The sequence below is a fragment of the Gobio gobio genome (genome assembly GCF_949357685.1).
Source record: "Gobio gobio genome assembly, chromosome: 6".
Lineage (NCBI taxonomy): Eukaryota > Metazoa > Chordata > Actinopteri > Cypriniformes > Gobionidae > Gobio > Gobio gobio.
Genome location: NC_137102.1, coordinates 2,549,003 through 2,573,265, shown reverse-complemented (window position 1 = coordinate 2,573,265; position 24,263 = coordinate 2,549,003). Strand labels below are relative to the sequence as shown.

At 36.3% G+C, this 24,263-nt stretch overlaps 1 protein-coding gene across 2 annotated transcripts in view; it reads left to right on the top strand.

Annotated features, from left to right (window-relative positions):
• The window catches only part of tnr (tenascin R (restrictin, janusin)), a gene marked incomplete at its 5' end in the record, with an annotated part of 342,772 nt that overhangs the window by 277,962 nt on the left and 40,547 nt on the right, over nucleotides 1–24,263 (top strand). For both annotated transcript variants that reach the window (XM_079818631.1, XM_079818630.1), the window contains 2 exons: nucleotides 4,323–4,442; nucleotides 15,690–15,833. In XM_079818631.1, coding sequence (XP_079674757.1) covers nucleotides 4,323–4,442; nucleotides 15,690–15,833 — 264 coding nt within the window. The remainder of the gene's footprint in view (nucleotides 1–4,322; nucleotides 4,443–15,689; nucleotides 15,834–24,263) is intronic.

Sequence of the window (24,263 nt, the reverse complement as noted above, 5' to 3'; positions counted from 1 at the left end):
GTGCGGACGTTGTTTTGTGCCGCTATTTAGTACTGAAGTCTATGGTAGTCTAGTTTATTTTCCCCTAAAAGTGGGTGTGAATCTGTGCAGAGACATTCTATGACGTTACGCCGGTTGTGTGTATAGCGCCCCCTACATTATAACAGTGATAACATGGAAAGCTTATCTTAGGAGCTCTAAACATAGGAATATTTAACTTTGTGTCTCCAACTCTGCATTATATCACTGAATTAATTAGTCTATGTCTCGAGCCTCGCATATTAACGAATTACTCGTATCATTTGATGTAGCACAATAGAACAAACAGATGCTGGTCTTGGCGTGAAGATTGCTGACTTGCTTAATAACTAGGTAGGAATTGTTTGCCTATACATCAGAACACAGCTGCAACTTAAAGCCTGACATTTTCTGTTCAAAGCTGATAAAAATATGACAGGCAAACAATCTCAAGCTGACAAATCTCGCCAGTGCTGTATCAATGCAAGCTGCTCTTCTTTAAAAAGCAATGCGTCTTTGATTAATAGGATATAGAAACAGTCTGGTTTATTTCAGCTGTTATGTAAAGCGTGAAGAGGGGTTGATAAAGCTTGATGGATCGGGTTCACGGATATGTTCTGGTTCACAGCTCTGCCTAATGAGCGACTGGAGATCATCAAGTTCACGTCCATTGCATGAGGGAAACTAATATTCTCCTCGTAGTCCGTCAGTTCAGGGCATGTCAAGACACGGTAAAGCCGAGAGACGCGAAGGTGCGATGCACTGCAAAAAATGCTTTTCTTACTTAGTATTTTTGTCTTGTTTTCAGTCCAAATATCTAAAAAATCTTACATTAAGAAGCATTTACTAGACAAGCAAAAGTTTTTGTCTTGTTTTGGGGGAAAATATCTCAAAATGAAGGGAGTTTTTGCTTAAAATAAGCAAAATAATCTGCCAATGGAGTAAGAAAATAATCTTGTTTTCTGTTTGAATTATGATTATTTTGTTTACCCCATTGGCAGATTATTTTGCTTGTTTTAAGCAAAAACTTTCTTCATTTTGAGATATTTCTAGGGCTGCCCCCGACTAAAGATATTCCTAGTCGACTAACACTCCTGCATTTTAGCGATTAGTCGAATACTCATTCATTTATGATATTAATATAAAAACTTGCGTATATACAAGGAAAGGTATAGTCCAAGTTGAAGTTTAACACTTCCATATGACAGAAAATGCTAAAGCATTATATTAGCGCGTTCAAAATGAAAATGAAGCGCTTAAAACAGAATAGTACTGTAACAGTTACATGTCAAAAAAAAAAACAGTTTTGAATAAAAAACTAAAATTCGTTCTTTAAAATAAATTAAATAAACTTATTAGTAACTTAGGCCTAGTACAAAACAAGTACTGTATATAATTTTTATATTGTTCAAAAGGAAAATTAACAAAAACGAACAATTTAATAAATGCACATGGCACATGGCACAACTTAGAATAAAAAAAGAAGGCGGCAAACAAATCAACAGCCTAATTCATAACGCTCTGAACCGCTGAATCGACTCACTGATTCATAACGCTCTGAACCGCTGAATCGACTCACTGATTCATAACGCTCTGAACCGCTGAATCGACTCACTGATTCATAACGCTCTGAACCGCTGAATCGACTCACTGATTCATAACGCTCTGAACCGCTGAATCGACTCACTGATTCATAACGCTCTGAACCGCTGAATCGACTCACTGACTCATAACGCTTCGAAGCTTCATGAGGCCGTGTTTTGAAATCGTCATCACTATATAAGTCGTTATTTAGGGTTTTTTTGCGCACAGAAACTATTCTCGTCTTCATAAAGTTATTGTAGAGCCGCTGTAGTGAGATGGACTTTGTGACTTTAGTCTTTAGTGTCTTTTAAGGGTCTTGAGAGTGTAAAGTTGAGCCAATGGAGGCCTTTCAGAGCATCAGATTTACACTAAAATATCTTCATTTGTGTCTGAAGATGAACGGAGGTCTGACGGGTGTCCAACCACATGAGGCTCAGTCATTAATGACACAATTTACAGTTTTGGGTGAACTAACCCTTTAATGTAAGATTTTTTAGATATTTGGACTGAAAACAAGTCCAAATATCTGAATATCTGACTGAAAACAAGACAAAAATGCTAAGTAAGTTAAGTATTTTTGCAGTGTGGGGGGGATTCTGCCTCGGGAAACGGAGATCAGCTTCTCTGGAAGGTTGTGAGGTCTGGGTCAGCAGAGCCTAATGGAGGGTCAGCTCTCCACAGCTGGAGAAGTGATATGGCTATTGCACAAGGGACAGGACGGCAAGATGGTAATGTGCGATTATAGACCACTGACCTCATCTAAGCGGACATACGCCACACAGAGGAGAGTGAGATTTGTCCTGTCTGAAAAAAGAAAGGCCATCTGTGAAAGTCACAGCATGGATGGAGGATTACGGAGAGCAGCATTTCTCATTACTCACTATTGAGAATGAGCTCTGCACACATTTGACTGTCTAATTTCCCCCCCGATGTCGGCTAATTAAGGAAATTGTGATCTTCTCCAGCCAGAAAATCACAACAAATTAGTTCCAAGCTGCTGAGGTGCTCTAATTTTAAATTGCTGCTGAATATCGTTTGCACAAGGAAGAGAAAGGTGAAGATGAGAGTGCTGCCAATTACCTTGGCGGAGCTGATCTGAGACATGGGCGTCTCTAGGCCCTTTTTAGGGAGGCTTCAGCCCCTAAACTTCTGCCCGGCCCCCCTAAAAACTGTGTGATTAACCTTTATAACATATGAAACTGGCGGGAGGATTCGGCTTCGGCCCGTCTGTTAATCAGTGTGTTCTTCAATCCGCAGATCGCACATCAGAAGCAGAGGTGTGTGTGTTGATCTGAGCTCTCATTGGTCTGTCATCGCTCGTCAATGTCAACATATTTGCGAAAACCAATCAAATCAGAGTAGGCGGGCTTTATGTTCACAGAAGCTGCTGAGGCTAAGCGCTAACTTTAGCAGCGACTCGACCTCAAGTGTGAGATCTGTAGCTAAACTAGACATTTCATATTTGAGCTGCTTCTGTAAGTCACAAATGTTAAACACATGACACAAATATTCAGCCAAATTAATAAACTTTTGTCTAGTTTCACCATTTTGATTGGAAATAGGCCTATGTAATGTCATTTATAATATAATTAACAAACAAGAAATATTAACAAAGCCGTTTTCTTCAGATTAAGCATATGATTATTAGTAATGAATGTGTGCATATTGTAAATTAATATAATTCCATGTGTAGCTCTCAGTAAATTAAAGAGCTCAGCTTTTTTCAGCCTGTTTTGGGCATAAGATTAGTTATGAATGTGTGCATATTGTGAATTAATTTAATACATTTAGTTTCCAAGCTTTCCTGTTAGCCTTAACATGTCTATGAAAATGATTCATAAAACATAAATATCAGTTAAACATATGTTTACTGTCTTCCCTGACTAAAATGGAAAAACTTAATCAGTCATATCTGCCCACTGAACTGCAAAAAATGCTTTTCTTACTTAGTATTTTTGTCTTGTTTTTAGTCCAAATATCTAAAAAATCTTACATTAAGAAGCATTTACTAGACAAGCAAAAGTTTTTGTCTTATTTTGGGGGAAAATAACTCAAATGAAGGGAGTTTTTGCTTAAAACAAGCAAAATAATCTGCCAATGGGGTAAGAAAAATTATCTTGTTTTCTGTTTGAATTAAAATTATTTTTCTTACCCCATTGGCAGATTATTTTGCTTGTTTTAAGTAAAACTGAGTTATTTTTCCCCAAAACAAGACAAAAACTTTTGCTTGTCTAGTAAATGCTTCTTAATGTAAGATTTTTTAGATATTTGGGCTGAAAACAAGACAAAAATACTAAGTAAAAAAAGCATATTTGCAGTGTGACATGGTTTTCAAGTTATTGATATCTAATTTTTGGCGTTCAGAACATCTTAAAATGCACACATGTAGATCATGGAAATTGAAATTTTCTCGGGGCAGCCCCTGAACACCCCCAACTCACATGTGGGATCTCAGTGATTATAAATCTGCCTACATTGTGTGATTAAGGGATGTACATATGGTCATGCAGAATAAGGTGTTAATATTTGCTTAATAAGTAATAATAAACAGCCAATATGCATACCAATAAGCTACTAATAGTGAGAATTGGACCCTAAACTAAAGTGTTAACATTTTTTTCCATACCCTCACCTGGGGCTGAGCCGCCCTAAAATGAACATCCTAGAAGCGCCCCTGGTCTGTGTGTAACCTGTGTGTAACCTGTGTGTAACCTGTGTGTAACCTTCTCTGCTCCACCCAGCGATGGACATGCCCATGGAGCTGGCAGCGCTGAACATCACTCCTCAGGGCGCTCTTCTGCGCTGGAACCCGCCGCTGTCCAGTGTGGATAACTACGTGCTCACACTCACCCGCAACCAGAGTAAGTGGAGGCCTGATGGAGAGGAACGCATCTGGGTAAAACTTCCATCTGCATCATTTACTCTTTAAATCACACCCCTAACGGAGTGGCCATAAACACTCACACTCAACACTTTTTCCAGAGAAGAAAAAAAACAATGCACATATGCAAATGGCTCTCACTCAAACATAATTAACCATATAATCATGGGTCGTTAGGATGGCTAAAAAAATTGTCTTTTGTCATCCAATCAAACTCTACCAGATGTGACCCTGGACCATAAAAACAGTCATAAGGGTCATTTAAAAATAAAAATAAATCATCTCTCCACTGATGTATGGTTTGTCAGGATAGGACAATATTTGAACATCTGGAATCTGAGGGTGCAAAAACATCTAAATATTGAGAAAATCTGCTTTAAAGTTGTCCAAATGAAGTCCTTAGCAATGCATATTACTACTAATAATACATTTATGATATGAACATTGACCAAATATCTTCATGGAACATGATCTTAATATCCTCATGATTTTTGGCATAAAAGAAAAATTGATAATTTTGACCCATAAACGCCACAGATATACCCGTGAGACGCAGCACTGCTGTTGAGGTCAAGGGTCACATGTTTTGCAGTGAATGCATCTGTAAAATAACCAAATTAGGTAAAAGCCATTATGGACAGACAGGTTTCACCTGCACAGGGTTTGTGCCGACCACAGTTTATTTGTACAGTCTGTTCTGAGAGCAGAAAACCATCCAAAATGTACATTTAGAAACCAAAATTGTCATCATTAAAGGGTTAGTTCCCCCCAAAATGAAAATAACCCCATGATTTCCTCTCCCTCAGCTCATCCTAGGTGTGTGTGACACTCTCCTCTCAGACGAAAACAATCTGAGTTATATTAATAAATATCCTGACTTCCAAGCTTTATAATGGCAGTGAATAACTGTTTCTGTTTTGAAGTCCATGAAAGTGCATCTATCCATCATAAAAGTGCATCTATCCATCATAAAATGCCTTTATTAACCCCCGGAGCCGTGTGGATGCACTTTTATGATGAACAGATGCACTTTTATGATGAACAGATGCACTTTTATGATGGATAGATGCACTTTTATGATGGACAGATGCACTTTTATGATGGATGGATGCACTTTTATGATGAACAGATGCACTTTTATGATGGACAGATGCACTTTTATGATGAACAGATGCACTTTTATGATGGATAGATTCACTTTTATGATGAACAGATGCACTTTTATGATGGATAGATGCACTTTTATGATGAACAGATGCACTTTTATGATGGATAGATTCACTTTTATGATGAACAGATTCACTTTTATGATGAACAGATGCACTTTTATGATGGATAGATGCACTTTTATGATGGATAGATGCACTTTTATAATAGATAGATTCACTTTTATGATGAACAGATTCACTTTTATGATGAACAGATGCACTTTTATGATGGATAGATGCACTTTTATGATAGATAGATGCACTTTTATGATGGATAGATGCACTTGTATGATGGATAGATGCACTTTTATGATGGATAGATGCACTTTTATGATGGATAGATGCACTTTTATGATGAACAGATGCACTTTTATGATGAACAGATGCACTTTTATGATGGATAGATGCACTTTTATGATGAACAGATGCACTTTTATGATGAACAGATGCACTTTTATGATGAACAGATGCACTTTTATGATGGATAGATGCACTTTAATGATGGATGGATGCACTTTTATGATGGATAGATGCACTTTTATGATGAACAGATGCACTTTTATGATGATAGATGCACTTTTATGATGGATAGATTCACTTTTATGATGGATAGATGCACTTTTATGATGGATAGATTCACTTTTATGATGGATAGATGCACTTTTATGATGAACAGATGCACTTTTATGATGAACAGATGCACTTTTATGATGGATAGAGGCACTTTTATGATGGATGGATGCACTTTTATGATGGATAGATGCACTTTTATGATAGATAGATGCACTTTTATGATGAACAGATGCACTTTTATGATAGATAGATGCACTTTTATGATGGACAGATGCACTTTTATGATAGATAGATGCACTTTTATGATGGACAGATGCACTTTTATGATAGATAGATGCACTTTTATGATGGACAGATGCACTTTTATGATGGATAGATGCACTTTTATGATAGATAGATGCACTTTTATGATGGACAGATGCACTTTTATGATGGATAGATGCACTTTTATGATAGATAGATGCACTTTTATGATGGATAGATGCACTTTTATGATAGATAGATAGATGCACTTTTATGATGAACAGATGCACTTTTATGATGAACAGATGCACTTTTATGATGAACAGATGCACTTTTATGATGGATAGATGCACTTTTATGATGGATAGATGCACTTTTATGATGAACAGATGCACTTTTATGATGGATAGATGCACTTTTATGATGGATAGATGCACTTTTATGATGGATAGATTCACTTTTATGATGGATAGATTCATAGATTCACTTTTATGATGGATGGATGCACTTTTATGATGGATAGATGCACTTTTATGATGAACAGATGCACTTTTATGATGAACAGATACACTTTTATGATGGATAGATGCACTTTTATGATGGATAGATGCACTTTTATGATGAACAGATGCACTTTTATGATGAACAGATGCACTTTTATGATGGATAGATGCACTTTTATGATGGATGGATGCACTTTTATGATGGATAGATGCACTTTTATGATGAACAGATGCACTTTTATGATGGATAGATGCACTTTTATGATGGATAGATTCACTTTTTTGATGGATAGATGCACTTTTATGATGAACAGATGCACTTTTATGATGGATAGATGCACTTTTATGATGAACAGATGCACTTTTATGATGAACAGATGCACTTTTATGATGAATAGATGCACTTTTATGATGGATAGATGCACTTTTATGATGGATAGATGCACTTTTATGATGGATAGATTCACTTTTATGATGGATGGATGCACTTTTATGATGGATGGATGCACTTTTATGATGGATAGATGCACTTTTATGATGAACAGATGCACTTTTATGATGAACAGATGCACTTTTATGATGGATAGATGCACTTTTATGATGATAGATGCACTTCTATGATGGATAGATGCACTTTTATGATGGATAGATTCACTTTTATGATGGATAGATGCACTTTTATGATGATAGATGCACTTCTATGATGGATAGATGCACTTTTATGATGGATAGATGCACTTTTATGATGATAGATGCACTTCTATGATGGATAGATGCACTTTTATGATGAACAGATGCACTTTTATGATGGATAGATGCACTTTTATGATGATAGATGCACTTCTATGATGGATAGATGCACTTTTATGATGGATAGATTCACTTTTATGATGATAGATGCACTTCTATGATGGATAGATGCACTTTTATGATGGATAGATGCACTTTTATGATGGTCAGATGCACTTTTATGATGGACAGATGCACTTTTATGATGGATAGATGCACTTTTATGATAGATAGATGCACTTTTATGATGAACAAATGCACTTTTATGATGAACAGATGCACTTTTATGATGGACAGATGCACTTTTATGATGGATAGATGCACTTTTATGATGGTCAGATGCATTTTTATGATGGACAGATGCACTTTTATGATGGATAGATGCACTTTTATGATAGATAGATGCACTTTTATGATGGATAGATGCACTTTTATGATGGATAGATGCACTTTTATGATGGATAGATGAACTTTTATGATGGATAGATTCACTTTTATGATGGATAGATGCACTTTTATGATAGATAGATGCACTTTTATGATGGATAGATTCACTTTTATGATGGATAGATGCACTTTTATGATGGATAGATGCACTTTTATGATGGATAGATGCACTTTTATGATGAACAGATGCACTTTTATGATGGACAGATGCACTTTTATGATGGATAGATGCACTTTTATGATGGTCAGATGCACTTTTATGATGGACAGATGCACTTTTATGATGGATAGATGCACTTTTATGATAGATAGATGCACTTTTATGATGGATAGATGCACTTTTATGATGGATAGATGCACTTTTATGATAGATAGATGCACTTTTATGATAGATAGATGCACTTTTATGATGGATAGATTCACTTTTATGATGGATAGATGCACTTTTATGATGGTCAGATGCACTTTTATGATGGACAGATGCACTTTTATGATGGATAGATGCACTTTTATGATGGTCAGATGCACTTTTATGATGGACAGATGCACTTTTATGATGGATAGATGCACTTTTATGATAGATAGATGCACTTTTATGATGGATAGATTCACTTTTATGATGGATAGATGCACTTTTATGATAGATAGATGCACTTTTATGATGGATAGATTCACTTTTATGATGGATAGATGCACTTTTATGATGGATAGATGCACTTTTATGATGGATAGATGCACTTTTATGATGAACAGATGCACTTTTATGATGGACAGATGCACTTTTATGATGGATAGATTCACTTTTATGATGGTCAGATGCACTTTTATGATGGACAGATGCACTTTTATGATGGATAGATGCACTTTTATGATAGATAGATGCACTTTTATGATGGATAGATGCACTTCTATGATGGATAGATGCCCTTTTATGATGAATAGATTCACTTTTATGATGGATAGATGCACTTTTATGATGGATAGATGCACTTTTATGATGGTCAGATGCACTTTTATGATGGACAGATGCACTTTTATGATGGATAGATGCACTTTTATGATAGATAGATGCACTTTTATGATGAACAGATGCACTTTTATGATGAACAGATGCACTTTTAGATGCACTTTTATGATGGTCAGATGGACTTTTATGATGGACAGATGCACTTTTATGATGGATAGATGCACTTTTATGATAGATAGATGCACTTTTATGATGGATAGATGCACTTTTATGATGGATAGATGCACTTTTATGATGAACAGATGCACTTTTATGATGAACAGATGCACTTTTATGATGAACAGATGCACTTTTATGATGGATAGATGCACTTTTATGATGAACAGATGCACTTTTATGATGGATAGATGCACTTTTATAATGGATAGATGCACTTTTATGATGGATAGATTCACTTTTATGATGGATGGATGCACTTTTATGATGAACAGATGCACTTTTATGATGGATAGATGCACTTTTATGATGGATAGATTCACTTTTATGATGGATGGATGCACTTTTATGATGGATGGATGCACTTTTATGATGGATAGATGCACTTCTATGATGGATAGATGCACTTTTATGATGAATAGATTCACTTTTATGATGGATAGATGCACTTTTATGATGGATAGATGCACTTTTATGATGGTCAGATGCACTTTTATGATGGACAGATGCACTTTTATGATGGATAGATGCACTTTTATGATAGATAGATGCACTTTTATGATGAACAGATGCACTTTTATGATGAACAGATGCACTTTTAGATGCACTTTTATGATGGTCAGATGGACTTTTATGATGGACAGATGCACTTTTATGATGGATAGATGCACTTTTATGATAGATAGATGCACTTTTATGATGGATAGATGCACTTTTATGATGGATAGATGCACTTTTATGATGAACAGATGCACTTTTATGATGAACAGATGCACTTTTATGATGAACAGATGCACTTTTATGATGGATAGATGCACTTTTATGATGAACAGATGCACTTTTATGATGGATAGATGCACTTTTATAATGGATAGATGCACTTTTATGATGGATAGATTCACTTTTATGATGGATAGATTCATAGATTCACTTTTATGATGGATGGATGCACTTTTATGATGAACAGATGCACTTTTATGATGGTCAGATGCACTTTTATGATGGATAGATGCACTTTTATGATGGATAGATTCACTTTTATGATGGATAGATGCACTTTTATGATAGATGCACTTTTATGATGGATAGATTCACTTTTATGATGGATAGATGCACTTTTATGATGAATAGATGCACTTTTATGATGGATAGATGCACTTTTATGATGGATGGATGCACTTTTATGATGAACAGATGCACTTTTATGATGGATAGATGCACTTTTATGATGGATAGATTCACTTTTATGATGGATGGATGCACTTTTATGATGGATGGATGCACTTTTATGATGGATAGATGCACTTCTATGATGGATAGATGCACTTTTATGATGAATAGATTCACTTTTATGATGGATAGATGCACTTTTATGATGGATAGATGCACTTTTATGATGGTCAGATGCACTTTTATGATGGACAGATGCACTTTTATGATGGATAGATGCACTTTTATGATAGATAGATGCACTTTTATGATGAACAGATGCACTTTTATGATGAACAGATGCACTTTTAGATGCACTTTTATGATGGTCAGATGGACTTTTATGATGGACAGATGCACTTTTATGATGGATAGATGCACTTTTATGATAGATAGATGCACTTTTATGATGGATAGATGCACTTTTATGATGGATAGATGCACTTTTATGATGAACAGATGCACTTTTATGATGAACAGATGCACTTTTATGATGAACAGATGCACTTTTATGATGGATAGATGCACTTTTATGATGAACAGATGCACTTTTATGATGGATAGATGCACTTTTATAATGGATAGATGCACTTTTATGATGGATAGATTCACTTTTATGATGGATAGATTCATAGATTCACTTTTATGATGGATGGATGCACTTTTATGATGAACAGATGCACTTTTATGATGGTCAGATGCACTTTTATGATGGATAGATGCACTTTTATGATGGATAGATTCACTTTTATGATGGATAGATGCACTTTTATGATAGATGCACTTTTATGATGGATAGATTCACTTTTATGATGGATAGATGCACTTTTATGATGAATAGATGCACTTTTATGATGGATAGATGCACTTTTATGATGGACAGATGCACTTTTATGATGGATAGATGCACTTTTATGATAGATAGATGCACTTTTATGATAGATAGATGCACTTTTATGATGGATAGATTCACTTTTATGATGGATAGATGCACTTTTATGATAGATAGATGCACTTTTATGATGGACAGATGCACTTTTATGATGGATAGATGCACTTTTATGATAGATAGATGCACTTTTATGATGGACAGATGCACTTTTATGATAGATAGATGCACTTTTATGATGGACAGATGCACTTTTATGATGGATAGATGCACTTTTATGATAGATAGATGCACTTTTATGATGGACAGATGCACTTTTATGATGGATAGATGCACTTTTATGATAGATAGATGCACTTTTATGATGGACAGATGCACTTTTATGATGGATAGATGCACTTTTATGATAGATAGATGCACTTTTATGATGGATAGATGCACTTTTATGATAGATAGATAGATGCACTTTTATGATGAACAGATGCACTTTTATGATGAACAGATGCACTTTTATGATGAACAGATGCACTTTTATGATGGATAGATGCACTTTTATGATGGATAGATGCACTTTTATGATGGATAGATTCACTTTTATGATGGATAGATTCATAGATTCACTTTTATGATGGATGGATGCACTTTTATGATGGATAGATGCACTTTTATGATGAACAGATGCACTTTTATGATGAACAGATACACTTTTATGATGGATAGATGCACTTTTATGATGGATAGATGCACTTTTATGATGAACAGATGCACTTTTATGATGAACAGATGCACTTTTATGATGGATAGATGCACTTTTATGATGGATGGATGCACTTTTATGATGGATAGATGCACTTTTATGATGAACAGATGCACTTTTATGATGGATAGATGCACTTTTATGATGGATAGATTCACTTTTTTGATGGATAGATGCACTTTTATGATGAACAGATGCACTTTTATGATGGATAGATGCACTTTTATGATGAACAGATGCACTTTTATGATGAACAGATGCACTTTTATGATGAATAGATGCACTTTTATGATGGATAGATGCACTTTTATGATGGATAGATGCACTTTTATGATGGATAGATTCACTTTTATGATGGATGGATGCACTTTTATGATGGATGGATGCACTTTTATGATGGATAGATGCACTTTTATGATGAACAGATGCACTTTTATGATGAACAGATGCACTTTTATGATGGATAGATGCACTTTTATGATGATAGATGCACTTCTATGATGGATAGATGCACTTTTATGATGGATAGATTCACTTTTATGATGGATAGATGCACTTTTATGATGATAGATGCACTTCTATGATGGATAGATGCACTTTTATGATGGATAGATGCACTTTTATGATGATAGATGCACTTCTATGATGGATAGATGCACTTTTATGATGAACAGATGCACTTTTATGATGGATAGATGCACTTTTATGATGATAGATGCACTTCTATGATGGATAGATGCACTTTTATGATGGATAGATTCACTTTTATGATGATAGATGCACTTCTATGATGGATAGATGCACTTTTATGATGGATAGATGCACTTTTATGATGGTCAGATGCACTTTTATGATGGACAGATGCACTTTTATGATGGATAGATGCACTTTTATGATAGATAGATGCACTTTTATGATGAACAAATGCACTTTTATGATGAACAGATGCACTTTTATGATGGACAGATGCACTTTTATGATGGATAGATGCACTTTTATGATGGTCAGATGCATTTTTATGATGGACAGATGCACTTTTATGATGGATAGATGCACTTTTATGATAGATAGATGCACTTTTATGATGGATAGATGCACTTTTATGATGGATAGATGCACTTTTATGATGGATAGATGAACTTTTATGATGGATAGATTCACTTTTATGATGGATAGATGCACTTTTATGATAGATAGATGCACTTTTATGATGGATAGATTCACTTTTATGATGGATAGATGCACTTTTATGATGGATAGATGCACTTTTATGATGGATAGATGCACTTTTATGATGAACAGATGCACTTTTATGATGGACAGATGCACTTTTATGATGGATAGATGCACTTTTATGATGGTCAGATGCACTTTTATGATGGACAGATGCACTTTTATGATGGATAGATGCACTTTTATGATAGATAGATGCACTTTTATGATGGATAGATGCACTTTTATGATGGATAGATGCACTTTTATGATAGATAGATGCACTTTTATGATAGATAGATGCACTTTTATGATGGATAGATTCACTTTTATGATGGATAGATGCACTTTTATGATGGTCAGATGCACTTTTATGATGGACAGATGCACTTTTATGATGGATAGATGCACTTTTATGATGGTCAGATGCACTTTTATGATGGACAGATGCACTTTTATGATGGATAGATGCACTTTTATGATAGATAGATGCACTTTTATGATGGATAGATTCACTTTTATGATGGATAGATGCACTTTTATGATAGATAGATGCACTTTTATGATGGATAGATTCACTTTTATGATGGATAGATGCACTTTTATGATGGATAGATGCACTTTTATGATGGATAGATGCACTTTTATGATGAACAGATGCACTTTTATGATGGACAGATGCACTTTTATGATGGATAGATGCACTTTTATGATGGTCAGATGCACTTTTATGATGGACAGATGCACTTTTATGATGGATAGATGCACTTTTATGATAGATAGATGCACTTTTATGATGGATAGATGCACTTTTATGATGGATAGATGCACTTTTATGATGGACAGATGCACTTTTATGATGAACAGATGCACTTTTATGATGAACAGATGCACTTTTATGATGAACAGATGCACTTTTATGATGGATAGATGCACTTTTATGATGAACAGATGCACTTTTATGATGGATAGATGCACTTTTATGATGGATAGATGCACTTTTATGATGGATAGATTCACTTTTATGATGGATAGATTCATAGATTCACTTTTATGATGGATGGATGCACTTTTATGATGAACAGATGCACTTTTATGATGGTCAGATGCACTTTTATGATGGACAGATGCACTTTTATGATGGATAGATGCACTTTTATGATAGATAGATGCACTTTTATGATGGATAGATGCACTTTTATGATAGATAGATGCACTTTTATGATGAACAGATGCACTTTTATGATGAACAGATGCACTTTTATGATGAACAGATGCACTTTTATGATGAATAGATGCACTTTTATGATGAACAGATGCACTTTTATGATGGATAGATGCACTTTTATGATGGATAGATGCACTTTTATGATGGATAGATGCACTTTTATGATGGATAGATTCACTTTTATGATGGATGGATGCACTTTTATGATGAACAGATGCACTTTTATGATGGATGGATGCACTTTTATGATGGATAGATGCACTTTTATGATGAACAGATGCACTTTTATGATGGATAGATGCACTTTTATGATGGATAGATGCACTTTTATGATGGATAGATTCATTTTTATGATGGATAGATTCATAGATTCACTTTTATGATGGATGGATGCACTTTTATGATGGATAGATGCACTTTTATGATGGATGGATGTACTTTTATGATGGATAGATGCACTTTTATGATGGATAGATGCACTTTTATGATGGATAGATTCACTTTTATGATGGATGGATGCACTTTTATGATGGATGGATGCACTTTTATGGACTTGACCCAACTAGCCACTGCCATTATAAAGCTTGGAGAAGTTAGGGCATTTATTAATATAACTCTGATTGTGTTCGTCTGAAAGAAGAATGTCACACACACCTCGGATGAGCTGAGGGAGAGGAAATCATGAGGTTATTTTCATGTTTATGTGAACTAACTCTTTAATGTTAATACTTTAGTATATTGGTGGGCCATTGCAGTTCATGGTCATATTAATACATTCAAGTATTGTAATTTTGAGTATTTTTGTATGATAAATCTGTTGTCGTTTTGGCTATTTAAATGCCAATTTAGTTCATAATTGAATTTCAATTATATGCATGATTTTTTTCTAATTATTTGAATTTGAAATAAAGTCTCCAAGAATATTTGCAAACAACCCCCTGACAGTTCTTCCCTTTCCTCTGCTCTAATGGATGTTATCTCTCCAGTTACGGCGGACACCTTCTTAGTGGAGGGGGGCAAGCAGGAGCACCAGCTGAGCCAGCTCATGCCCAGCACCACCTACTCTCTGGCCCTCTACGCCACCAAAGGCCCTCTCACCAGTGGCACTGTCATCGCCAACTTCGTCACACGTAAGTTCTCCGTCTCAGGCCTTGTGTTCTTACAGACTAGAGGAGGTCGAGGCCTTCTAGTTCTACACCTCATGGCCTTTAACTCAGGAAGGTAGAGAAGAAAAGATTGCTTTAATCGCTTCATTGGCCATGAGACTACACCAAACCTGAGGCATTCAAACTCACCCATCAGTGGTTAGAGGGTCATCTCACACACACACACACACACACACACACACACACACACACACACACACACACACACACACACACACACACACACACACACACACACACACACACACACACACACACACACACACACACACACACACACACACACACATACACACACACACACACACACACACACACACACAGAGTCTGGTGTTAGTCTTGAGTATCTCTGGAGTAGTGTTGATCCTTCATATCTCACAAGAGTCTTTAGTTTATCACATTTATAAAAGACAGAAACACTGAACCCATTCTTTCTGAACACAGCCGAGCTGAAGAGACAAACACACACACACACACACACACACACACACACACAATACATTAGTGTTGTTCACATTATATATGAGGGGTGTAACGGTACACAAAACTGACATTCAGTACAGCAGTTTTACAAAATTGCTTTTTATTTAGTTTTTACTGAAAAAAATGTGTCTGTCCTTAAATGAATTAAATTTTAACTAACAGTTTCTTAAAGATAATGCTGTAAACTATAGGGAGCCCTTACTCACACATTACTGTAATATTAAAGGTTAACAACAGAGCCCAAACTATTAGCATAAATTCAGTTGCTATCTATTTTTAGATATAATAATCAACACTCATAAGCTTCACTTAAGGCAGTTTTTGCATTAACTTCTAAATCTAATTATAATTAGTTTTCTCCAATATGGGAAATATAATAATTTATACACAGTGGCTTTCATTTTCATGACATATTTATTAAACATACATTAAGTAAACAAGACATCAGTAACAGGTTCAGGAGAATATAATGAATATAACGGCTAATATAGTAAATATAACGGCTAATATAATTAATATAACGGCTAATATAATTAACAGCTAATATATTGAATATAACGGCTAATATAATTAACAGCTAATATATTGAATATAACGGCTAATATATTGAATATAACGGCTAATATAATTAACAGCTAATATATTGAATATAACGGCTAATATAATTAATATAACGGCTAATATAATTAACAGCTAATATATTGAATATAACGGCTAATATAATTAATATAACGGCTAATATAATTAACAGCTAATATATTGAATATAACGGCTAATATAATTAACAGCTAATATATTGAATATAACGGCTAATATAATGAATATAACGGCTAATATAATTAACGGCTAATATAATGAATATAACGGCTAATATAATTAACAGCTAATATAATGTATATATAGGCTAATATAGTGAATATAACGGCTAATATAATTAACAGCTAATATAATGAATATAACGGCTAATATAATTAACAGCTAATATAATGAATATAACGGCTAATATAATTAACAGCTAATATAATGTATATATAGGCTAATATAGTGAATATAACGGCTAATATAATTAACGGCTAATATAATGTATATATAGGCTAATATAGTGAATATAACGGCTAATATAATTAACGGCTAATATAATGAATATAACGGCTAATATAATTAACAGCTAATATAATGTATATATAGGCTAATATAGTGAATATAACGGCTAATATAATTAACGGCTAATATAATGAATATAACGGCTAATATAATTAACAGCTAATATAATGTATATATAGGCTAATATAGTGAATATAACGGCTAATATAATTAACAGCTAATATAATGAATATAACGGCTAATATAATTAACAGCTAATATAATGAATATAACGGCTAATATAATTAACGGCTAATATAATGTATATATAGGCTAATATAGTGAATATAACGGCTAATATAATTAACAGCTAATATAATGTATATATAGGCTAATATAATGAATATAACGGCTAATATAATTAACGGCTAATATAATGTATATATAGGCTAATATAATGAATATAACGGCTAATATAATTAACAGCTAATATAATGTATATATAGGCTAATATAGTGAATATAACGGCTAATATAATTAACAGCTAATATAATGACTATAACGGCTAATATCGGTCATATATTTAGTGAAAGAGTTGATTTCTCTAGTGAACTCACAGCTGTGGACTCTGAATGACGTCTGAGGTAAATGTGATGCTGCGTGATCATTGTTCTCAAGCTGTTTTACTGACGTCTTTCCGCGGTTGAAACACTGATTGAGCGATTACACCACATATGATACGTTTCAGTGAGTTGTGACGTATCCTCAACATACCTTCAGAGATATTAATTTATGTTTATTCTTTATGAAGAGATGATTGCGTTCACTTGCGCGCCGCGCGGGCGCCTGAAGTTGAACTGACACATCTATACAGCGTTTATACAGTCACATCACATTAAAGAGCGACAAAACGGCATTTATCGTTTGATTTACTGAATACTCAATATGTTCATGTGGGAACTCGGATTGAAGTTATTCCGCGCTTTAAACAAGCCGACTGTAATCTGTAAATAGCCCCGTTTCCGCCGATATTACCCAGAACAATTTGTACCAGGAACTTTTTTTCCCCCAGACTGTCTGCGTTTTCATATTTACATTTATGCATTTTTGGCAGACGCTTTTATCCAAAAAGTGGCCTTTTACAGGCACAATCCCCTGGAGCAACATGGAGTAAAGTGCCTAGGACACATTGATGGTAACCGCTGGGATCGAACCAGCAACCTTCTGCATATCAGTTCCATAGTTTAACCCACTGGACCACCAACTCCATATAAGGAGTTCCACCCTTTATGACATCATACAGGGCCATACTCAAAAAAAACTTTCCGAAACATGTTTGAATGTAAACACAGATGTTTATGGTTGATAGCCACAGGCTGGACTGATGAAACCTGCGATGATTCGTCTATTAAAGCATGGATTTAATGTAAACAATAGATCTACATAATATTCACATATGCCGTTCATAGGGGCGTAACAGCTTTAGTTACATCATGACATAATCAAACACCCAAATTGGTCTATAGTGCCATGCACAGACAGAGGGGTCACTAGTTTAGGACCAGTTTAGTAGCCGAAACCATTGATGAACAGATGAACTGCAGCAGTAATAAACGACAGGACCAGAGCCATAGAAAAAGAGAGTTGACACTCTTTGATCTCGCCGCTGTCCATCTGTGTGAACAGGATTAAGCAGGACAGACAGCAGCTTCACTATATCTGCAGCACTTTCTGCTAAATATTAACACAATATGTGCATCGACTTCGACAAGGCTTTACAGTAGCACTTTATTCTGCGGAGAGATAAAGAAGAGAGAACGTTAATGTTGTTTTGAGTGATCTGGTTATTTTATTTGGGTCATGTAAGTGCATGATTTTACAGCGTTGAGTGTTGTAGCCAATCACGGGCATTTCTGTTGAAAATAATGACCGGTCATATGTTTAATTTACCATCCATATCGATCAAAACTAGTTTTATATAGTCTCAAAACGCTGAATGAATTTTAGTGCAAGTTTACATTTGACACGAATCTTCCCATTATCTACAAATCCTCTCATCATCACAAACAAAGCACAGACACGATTTAAATAAAGATTTATTGTGTAGTTTAGTCAGAAGTTTTTGTTTTGCATGAGACTTTTAACACAAATACAGTAACAAAAATAGATATTTTAATGTTATAACTTGATAATCTATAAAAATTCATTAAAACAAAAGAGAAAAAAAATGAAATAATAAGCCAATAAGTGTTCCTCTTCCGCCATCTACTGGTTATAGTGGTCATTTCTTTTATCATTTGAATGTTGTTAACGTCTGAATGTTATTTTATGATTCTCGCAGAAGCAGGTCATTTATAAATGAATGATTCTAGCATATACAGAATTTAACTCAAGAAACAAGTTTTAAATAGTGTTTAAAAAAAAAACAGGGCAACCAATTTAATTCAACTCTTTTTATCCATGCGTTATTCATATACATTTTTCATAGGCGTTATACTTTTATTCCTTGAATGGGCTACTTCATAGAAACACATTCGACAGAAAGACCTCAGAGAGACTGAAAACTGTTGAAATATGACGATAGCATCTGGATATAATAGCTGATCACGTTATCTAGCCGCAGTTAGAGTCTACACTCTAAAAATGCTGGGTTAAAAATAACCCAAGTTGGGTTGAAAATGGACTAACCCATCAATTGGGTTGTTTTAACCCAGTGAATGAGCTGTTTTAACCCAGCGATTGGGTTGTTTTAAGCAGACATTTAACCCAACCACTGGGTTTAAACAACCCAATCGCTGGGTTAAAACAGCTCATTCACTGGGTTAAAACAACCCAATCGCTGGGTTAGTCCATTTTCAACCCAACTTGGGTTATTTTTAACCCAGCATTTTTTAGAGTGTAACCATCTGTTATATAACAATAAACATTAACTATAACGCGCTTCATGAAATACCACTTCTATTAATATTCCTGAGAGGTCAACTAATGCCATCAAATCTGAAAATATGCAGTAATTTCCTCAGTTTGCCAGTGAGTGTGCTGGAGATGCACTGGAGTGAATGGGGTTCAGTGCTGGAACTTTACTTCCGCTTTCCTCCGTTCCTGTGGGAGTCTATGGGAATGTCGTAACTCTGGACCAGTCAGAGTATGTGTAACTTTAGTGCCATATTTCTCCATCCACATTCAGCTGTCTCTGGAACCTGATGTGCAATGTCTTCAGGTCATGCACTGTCCTAATGAGCTGAGACATCCAAACGCTGCTGAGATTGAGAAACACTGTCAAAGTTGCTGGAATTATCTCCAGTTTGTTATCCACCGTGCAGATGCTCTAATCTGATTGGACAGCCAGCATCCCCAGAGCGCTGATATTAACCCATGGGTTCCTGCAGTCAAGGCATTCAGTAAAACAGCACTCATTCATAAACATCCAACAGATTGAGCTCTTCTCTGATTATACCATCAGTCATAACATCTTCAAGAGTCATCAAACAAGGCTTTCTCTACTGCTTCTATTCCTCCAAACTGAAGCACATGCAAAACAAATGATAAATACAAAAATCACTGGCAACTAATAAAAATAATAATAATAATAGTTGTTGTTTCTGTTGTTTATTTAATCCCAATAAAAGGATTAAATTATTAAATATTAAATTATATGAAATATTTATTTAGATAAATTAAATGTATTCTTAAATTCTAACACATAATCTACCTTAAATAAATAAATAATTAAATACAAATCTACCCTAGCAATGTTACTATTATGAATATTATTATGATTATGATAATGCTTATTATTATTATTATCGTTGGTATGGTTGTTAATGTTGTTGTTGGTGATGCTAATAATTTATAATATAAAATGATCACTGAATAATTATTTATATTAGTTTTGGGGTCAAATATAGACAAAAATGCCTTTAACCCAACAGTTGGGTTTGACAATATTCAACCCAAACAGTGTAAAAATGTTTATTAAAATAATATATAAAATATTAAAATGCATAAAAAATTATTTAAAATATATTAAGATAAATTAAATGCATTCTTATATCATAACAATATATCCTAGTCATGTTTAAATACATACATACACACTCTAATTAATGCTGGGTTAAAAACAACTCAAGTTGGGTTGAATATGGACAAACCCAACAATTGACCTATCGGTAAGCCCCGCCCCCCTTAATTATGTTGCTAACTCGGACAAACAAACGGAGTTGTTATATCTTACAATGACAGCTGTCAGTGTGAAAACCTTTTTCCAAGATGTTTTTGGACACAGAATGTAACGTATATCCCGTCCGAATGATGGCCAACCTTAGCTGATGGTTTATCATGTTTATTATGTCCTTCTTCACTCCAAAAACTCATCGCAAGAGCTGAACAAACAAAGCATAAGAAGTGCGCATTAACGTCTCATTCACAATCTCTCTCCGTTGCATTACCATTAACATACACAGCAAATTACACAAAAACACTCATACAACTATCAGTAAACAAACATATACACTGAGCTTATGACACTTTGGGGGTGCAGTTAATAACTAGTAAACTTTCTATCTGCAAAACAACTCCGATAAACTGCGTGCGAGCTCTCCCTTTCACTACCCGTAGACTATAATACCCATCAAAATAGGAGTCCTCCTTAGTAAGACAAATAATGTACACCTTAAACATATCTAAAATTAAATTAATTTACATATAACCAGTTTAATATGGAGAGGCACTGAAATGTAGACCTTCGTGTTTTAGACGTTTTTGTTACATGACGTGAGAACAGTTAGTTATTTCGGTTTGTATGTTAGCAGGGACTTTAATCGTAATTTAACAAGAGTTTGACAAACAGAAAATCCTCTCAGGATCTCTGGAGTCAGTGTTACAGTACCTCAGACACGACATTTGAGCATTTTTGTAGCATAAACACCATCAAACCGATGAGAGATTCGGATTTCCTAATGTTTCTCTATAGCGCTGAAACCTAAAGCTGTCCGAATTCCGGTCCCAGCGCAACTGATACTCAACTGCCATTGGCTCATCTGCGTTCGAGGGGAGGGGCTTACCGATAGGTCAATTGGGTTGTTTTAAGCAAACATTCAACCCAACCGCTGGGCTAAAACAACCCAATCGCTGGGCTAAAACAACCCAATCGCAAACAACCCAATCGCTGGACTAAAACAAACCAATCGCAATTCCCGTGTGAGAACAGAGCATCACTCCCGATCTTCCCGATCTTCCCGATCTTCCCGGTCTTCCCGGTTCCCGTGTGAGAACAGAGCATCACTCCCGATCTTCCCGATCTTCCCGATCTTCCCGGTTCCCGTGTGAGAACAGAGCATCACTCCCGATCTTCCCGATCTTCCCGATCTTCCCGGTTCCCGTGTGAGAACAGAGCATCACTACCGATCTTCCCGATCTTCCCGGTTCCCGTGTGAGAACAGAGCATCACTACCGATCTTCCCGATCTTCCCGGTTCCCGTGTGAGAACAGAGCATCACTCCCGATCTTCCCGATCTTCCCGGTTCCCGTGTGAGAACAGAGCATCACTCCCGATCTTCCCGATCTTCCCGGTTCCCGTGTGAGAACAGAGCATCACTCCCGATCTTCCCGATCTTCCCGGTTCCCGTGTGAGAACAGAGCATCACTACCGATCTTCCCGATCTTCCCCGTTCCCGTGTGAGAACAGAGCATCACTCCCGAATCTTCCCGATCTTCCCGATCTTCCCGGTTCCCGTGTGAGAACAGAGCATCACTCCCGATCTTCCCGATCTTCCCGATCTTCCCGGTTCCCGTGTGAGAACAGAGCATCACTCCCGATCTTCCCGGTCTTCCCGGTCTTCCCGGTTCCCGTGTGAGAACAGAGCATCACTCCCGATCTTCCCGATCTTCCCGATCTTCCCGGTTCCCGTGTGAGAACAGAGCATCACTACCGATCTTCCCGATCTTCCCGGTTCCCGTGTGAGAACAGAGCATCACTCCCGAATCTTCCCGATCTTCCCGGTTCCCGTGTGAGAACAGAGCATCACTCCCGATCTTCCCGATCTTCCCGGTTCCCGTGTGAGAACAGAGCATCACTCCCGATCTTCCCAATCTTCCCGATCTTCCCGGTTCCCGTGTGAGAACAGAGCATCACTCCCGATCTTCCCGATCTTCCCGGTTCCCGTGTGAGAACAGAGCATCACTCCCGATCTTCCCGGTCTTCCCGGTTCCCGTGTGAGAACAGAGCATCACTCCCGATCTTCCCGATCTTCCCGATCTTCCCGGTTCCCGTGTGAGAACAGAGCATCACTACCGATCTTCCCGATCTTCCCGGTTCCCGTGTGAGAACAGAGCATCACTCCCGAATCTTCCCGATCTTCCCGGTTCCCGTGTGAGAACAGAGCATCACTCCTGATCTTCCCGATCTTCCCGGTTCCCGTGTGAGAACAGAGCATCACTCCCGATCTTCCCAATCTTCCCAATCTTCCCGGTTCCCGTGTGAGAACAGAGCATCACTCCCGATCTTCCCAATCTTCCCGGTTCCCGTGTGAGAACAGAGCATCACTCCCGATCTTCCCGATCTTCCCGGTTCCCGTGTGAGAACAGAGCATCACTCCCGATCTTCCCGATCTTCCCGGTTCCCGTGTGAGAACAGAGCATCACTCCCGATCTTCCCGATCTTCCCAATCTTCCCGGTTCCCGTGTGAGAACAGAGCATCACTCCCGATCTTCCCAATCTTCCCAATCTTCCTGGTTCCCGTGTGAGAACAGAGCATCACTCCCGATCTTCCCGATCTTCCCGGTTCCCGTGTGAGAACAGAGCATCACTCCCGATCTTCCCGATCTTCC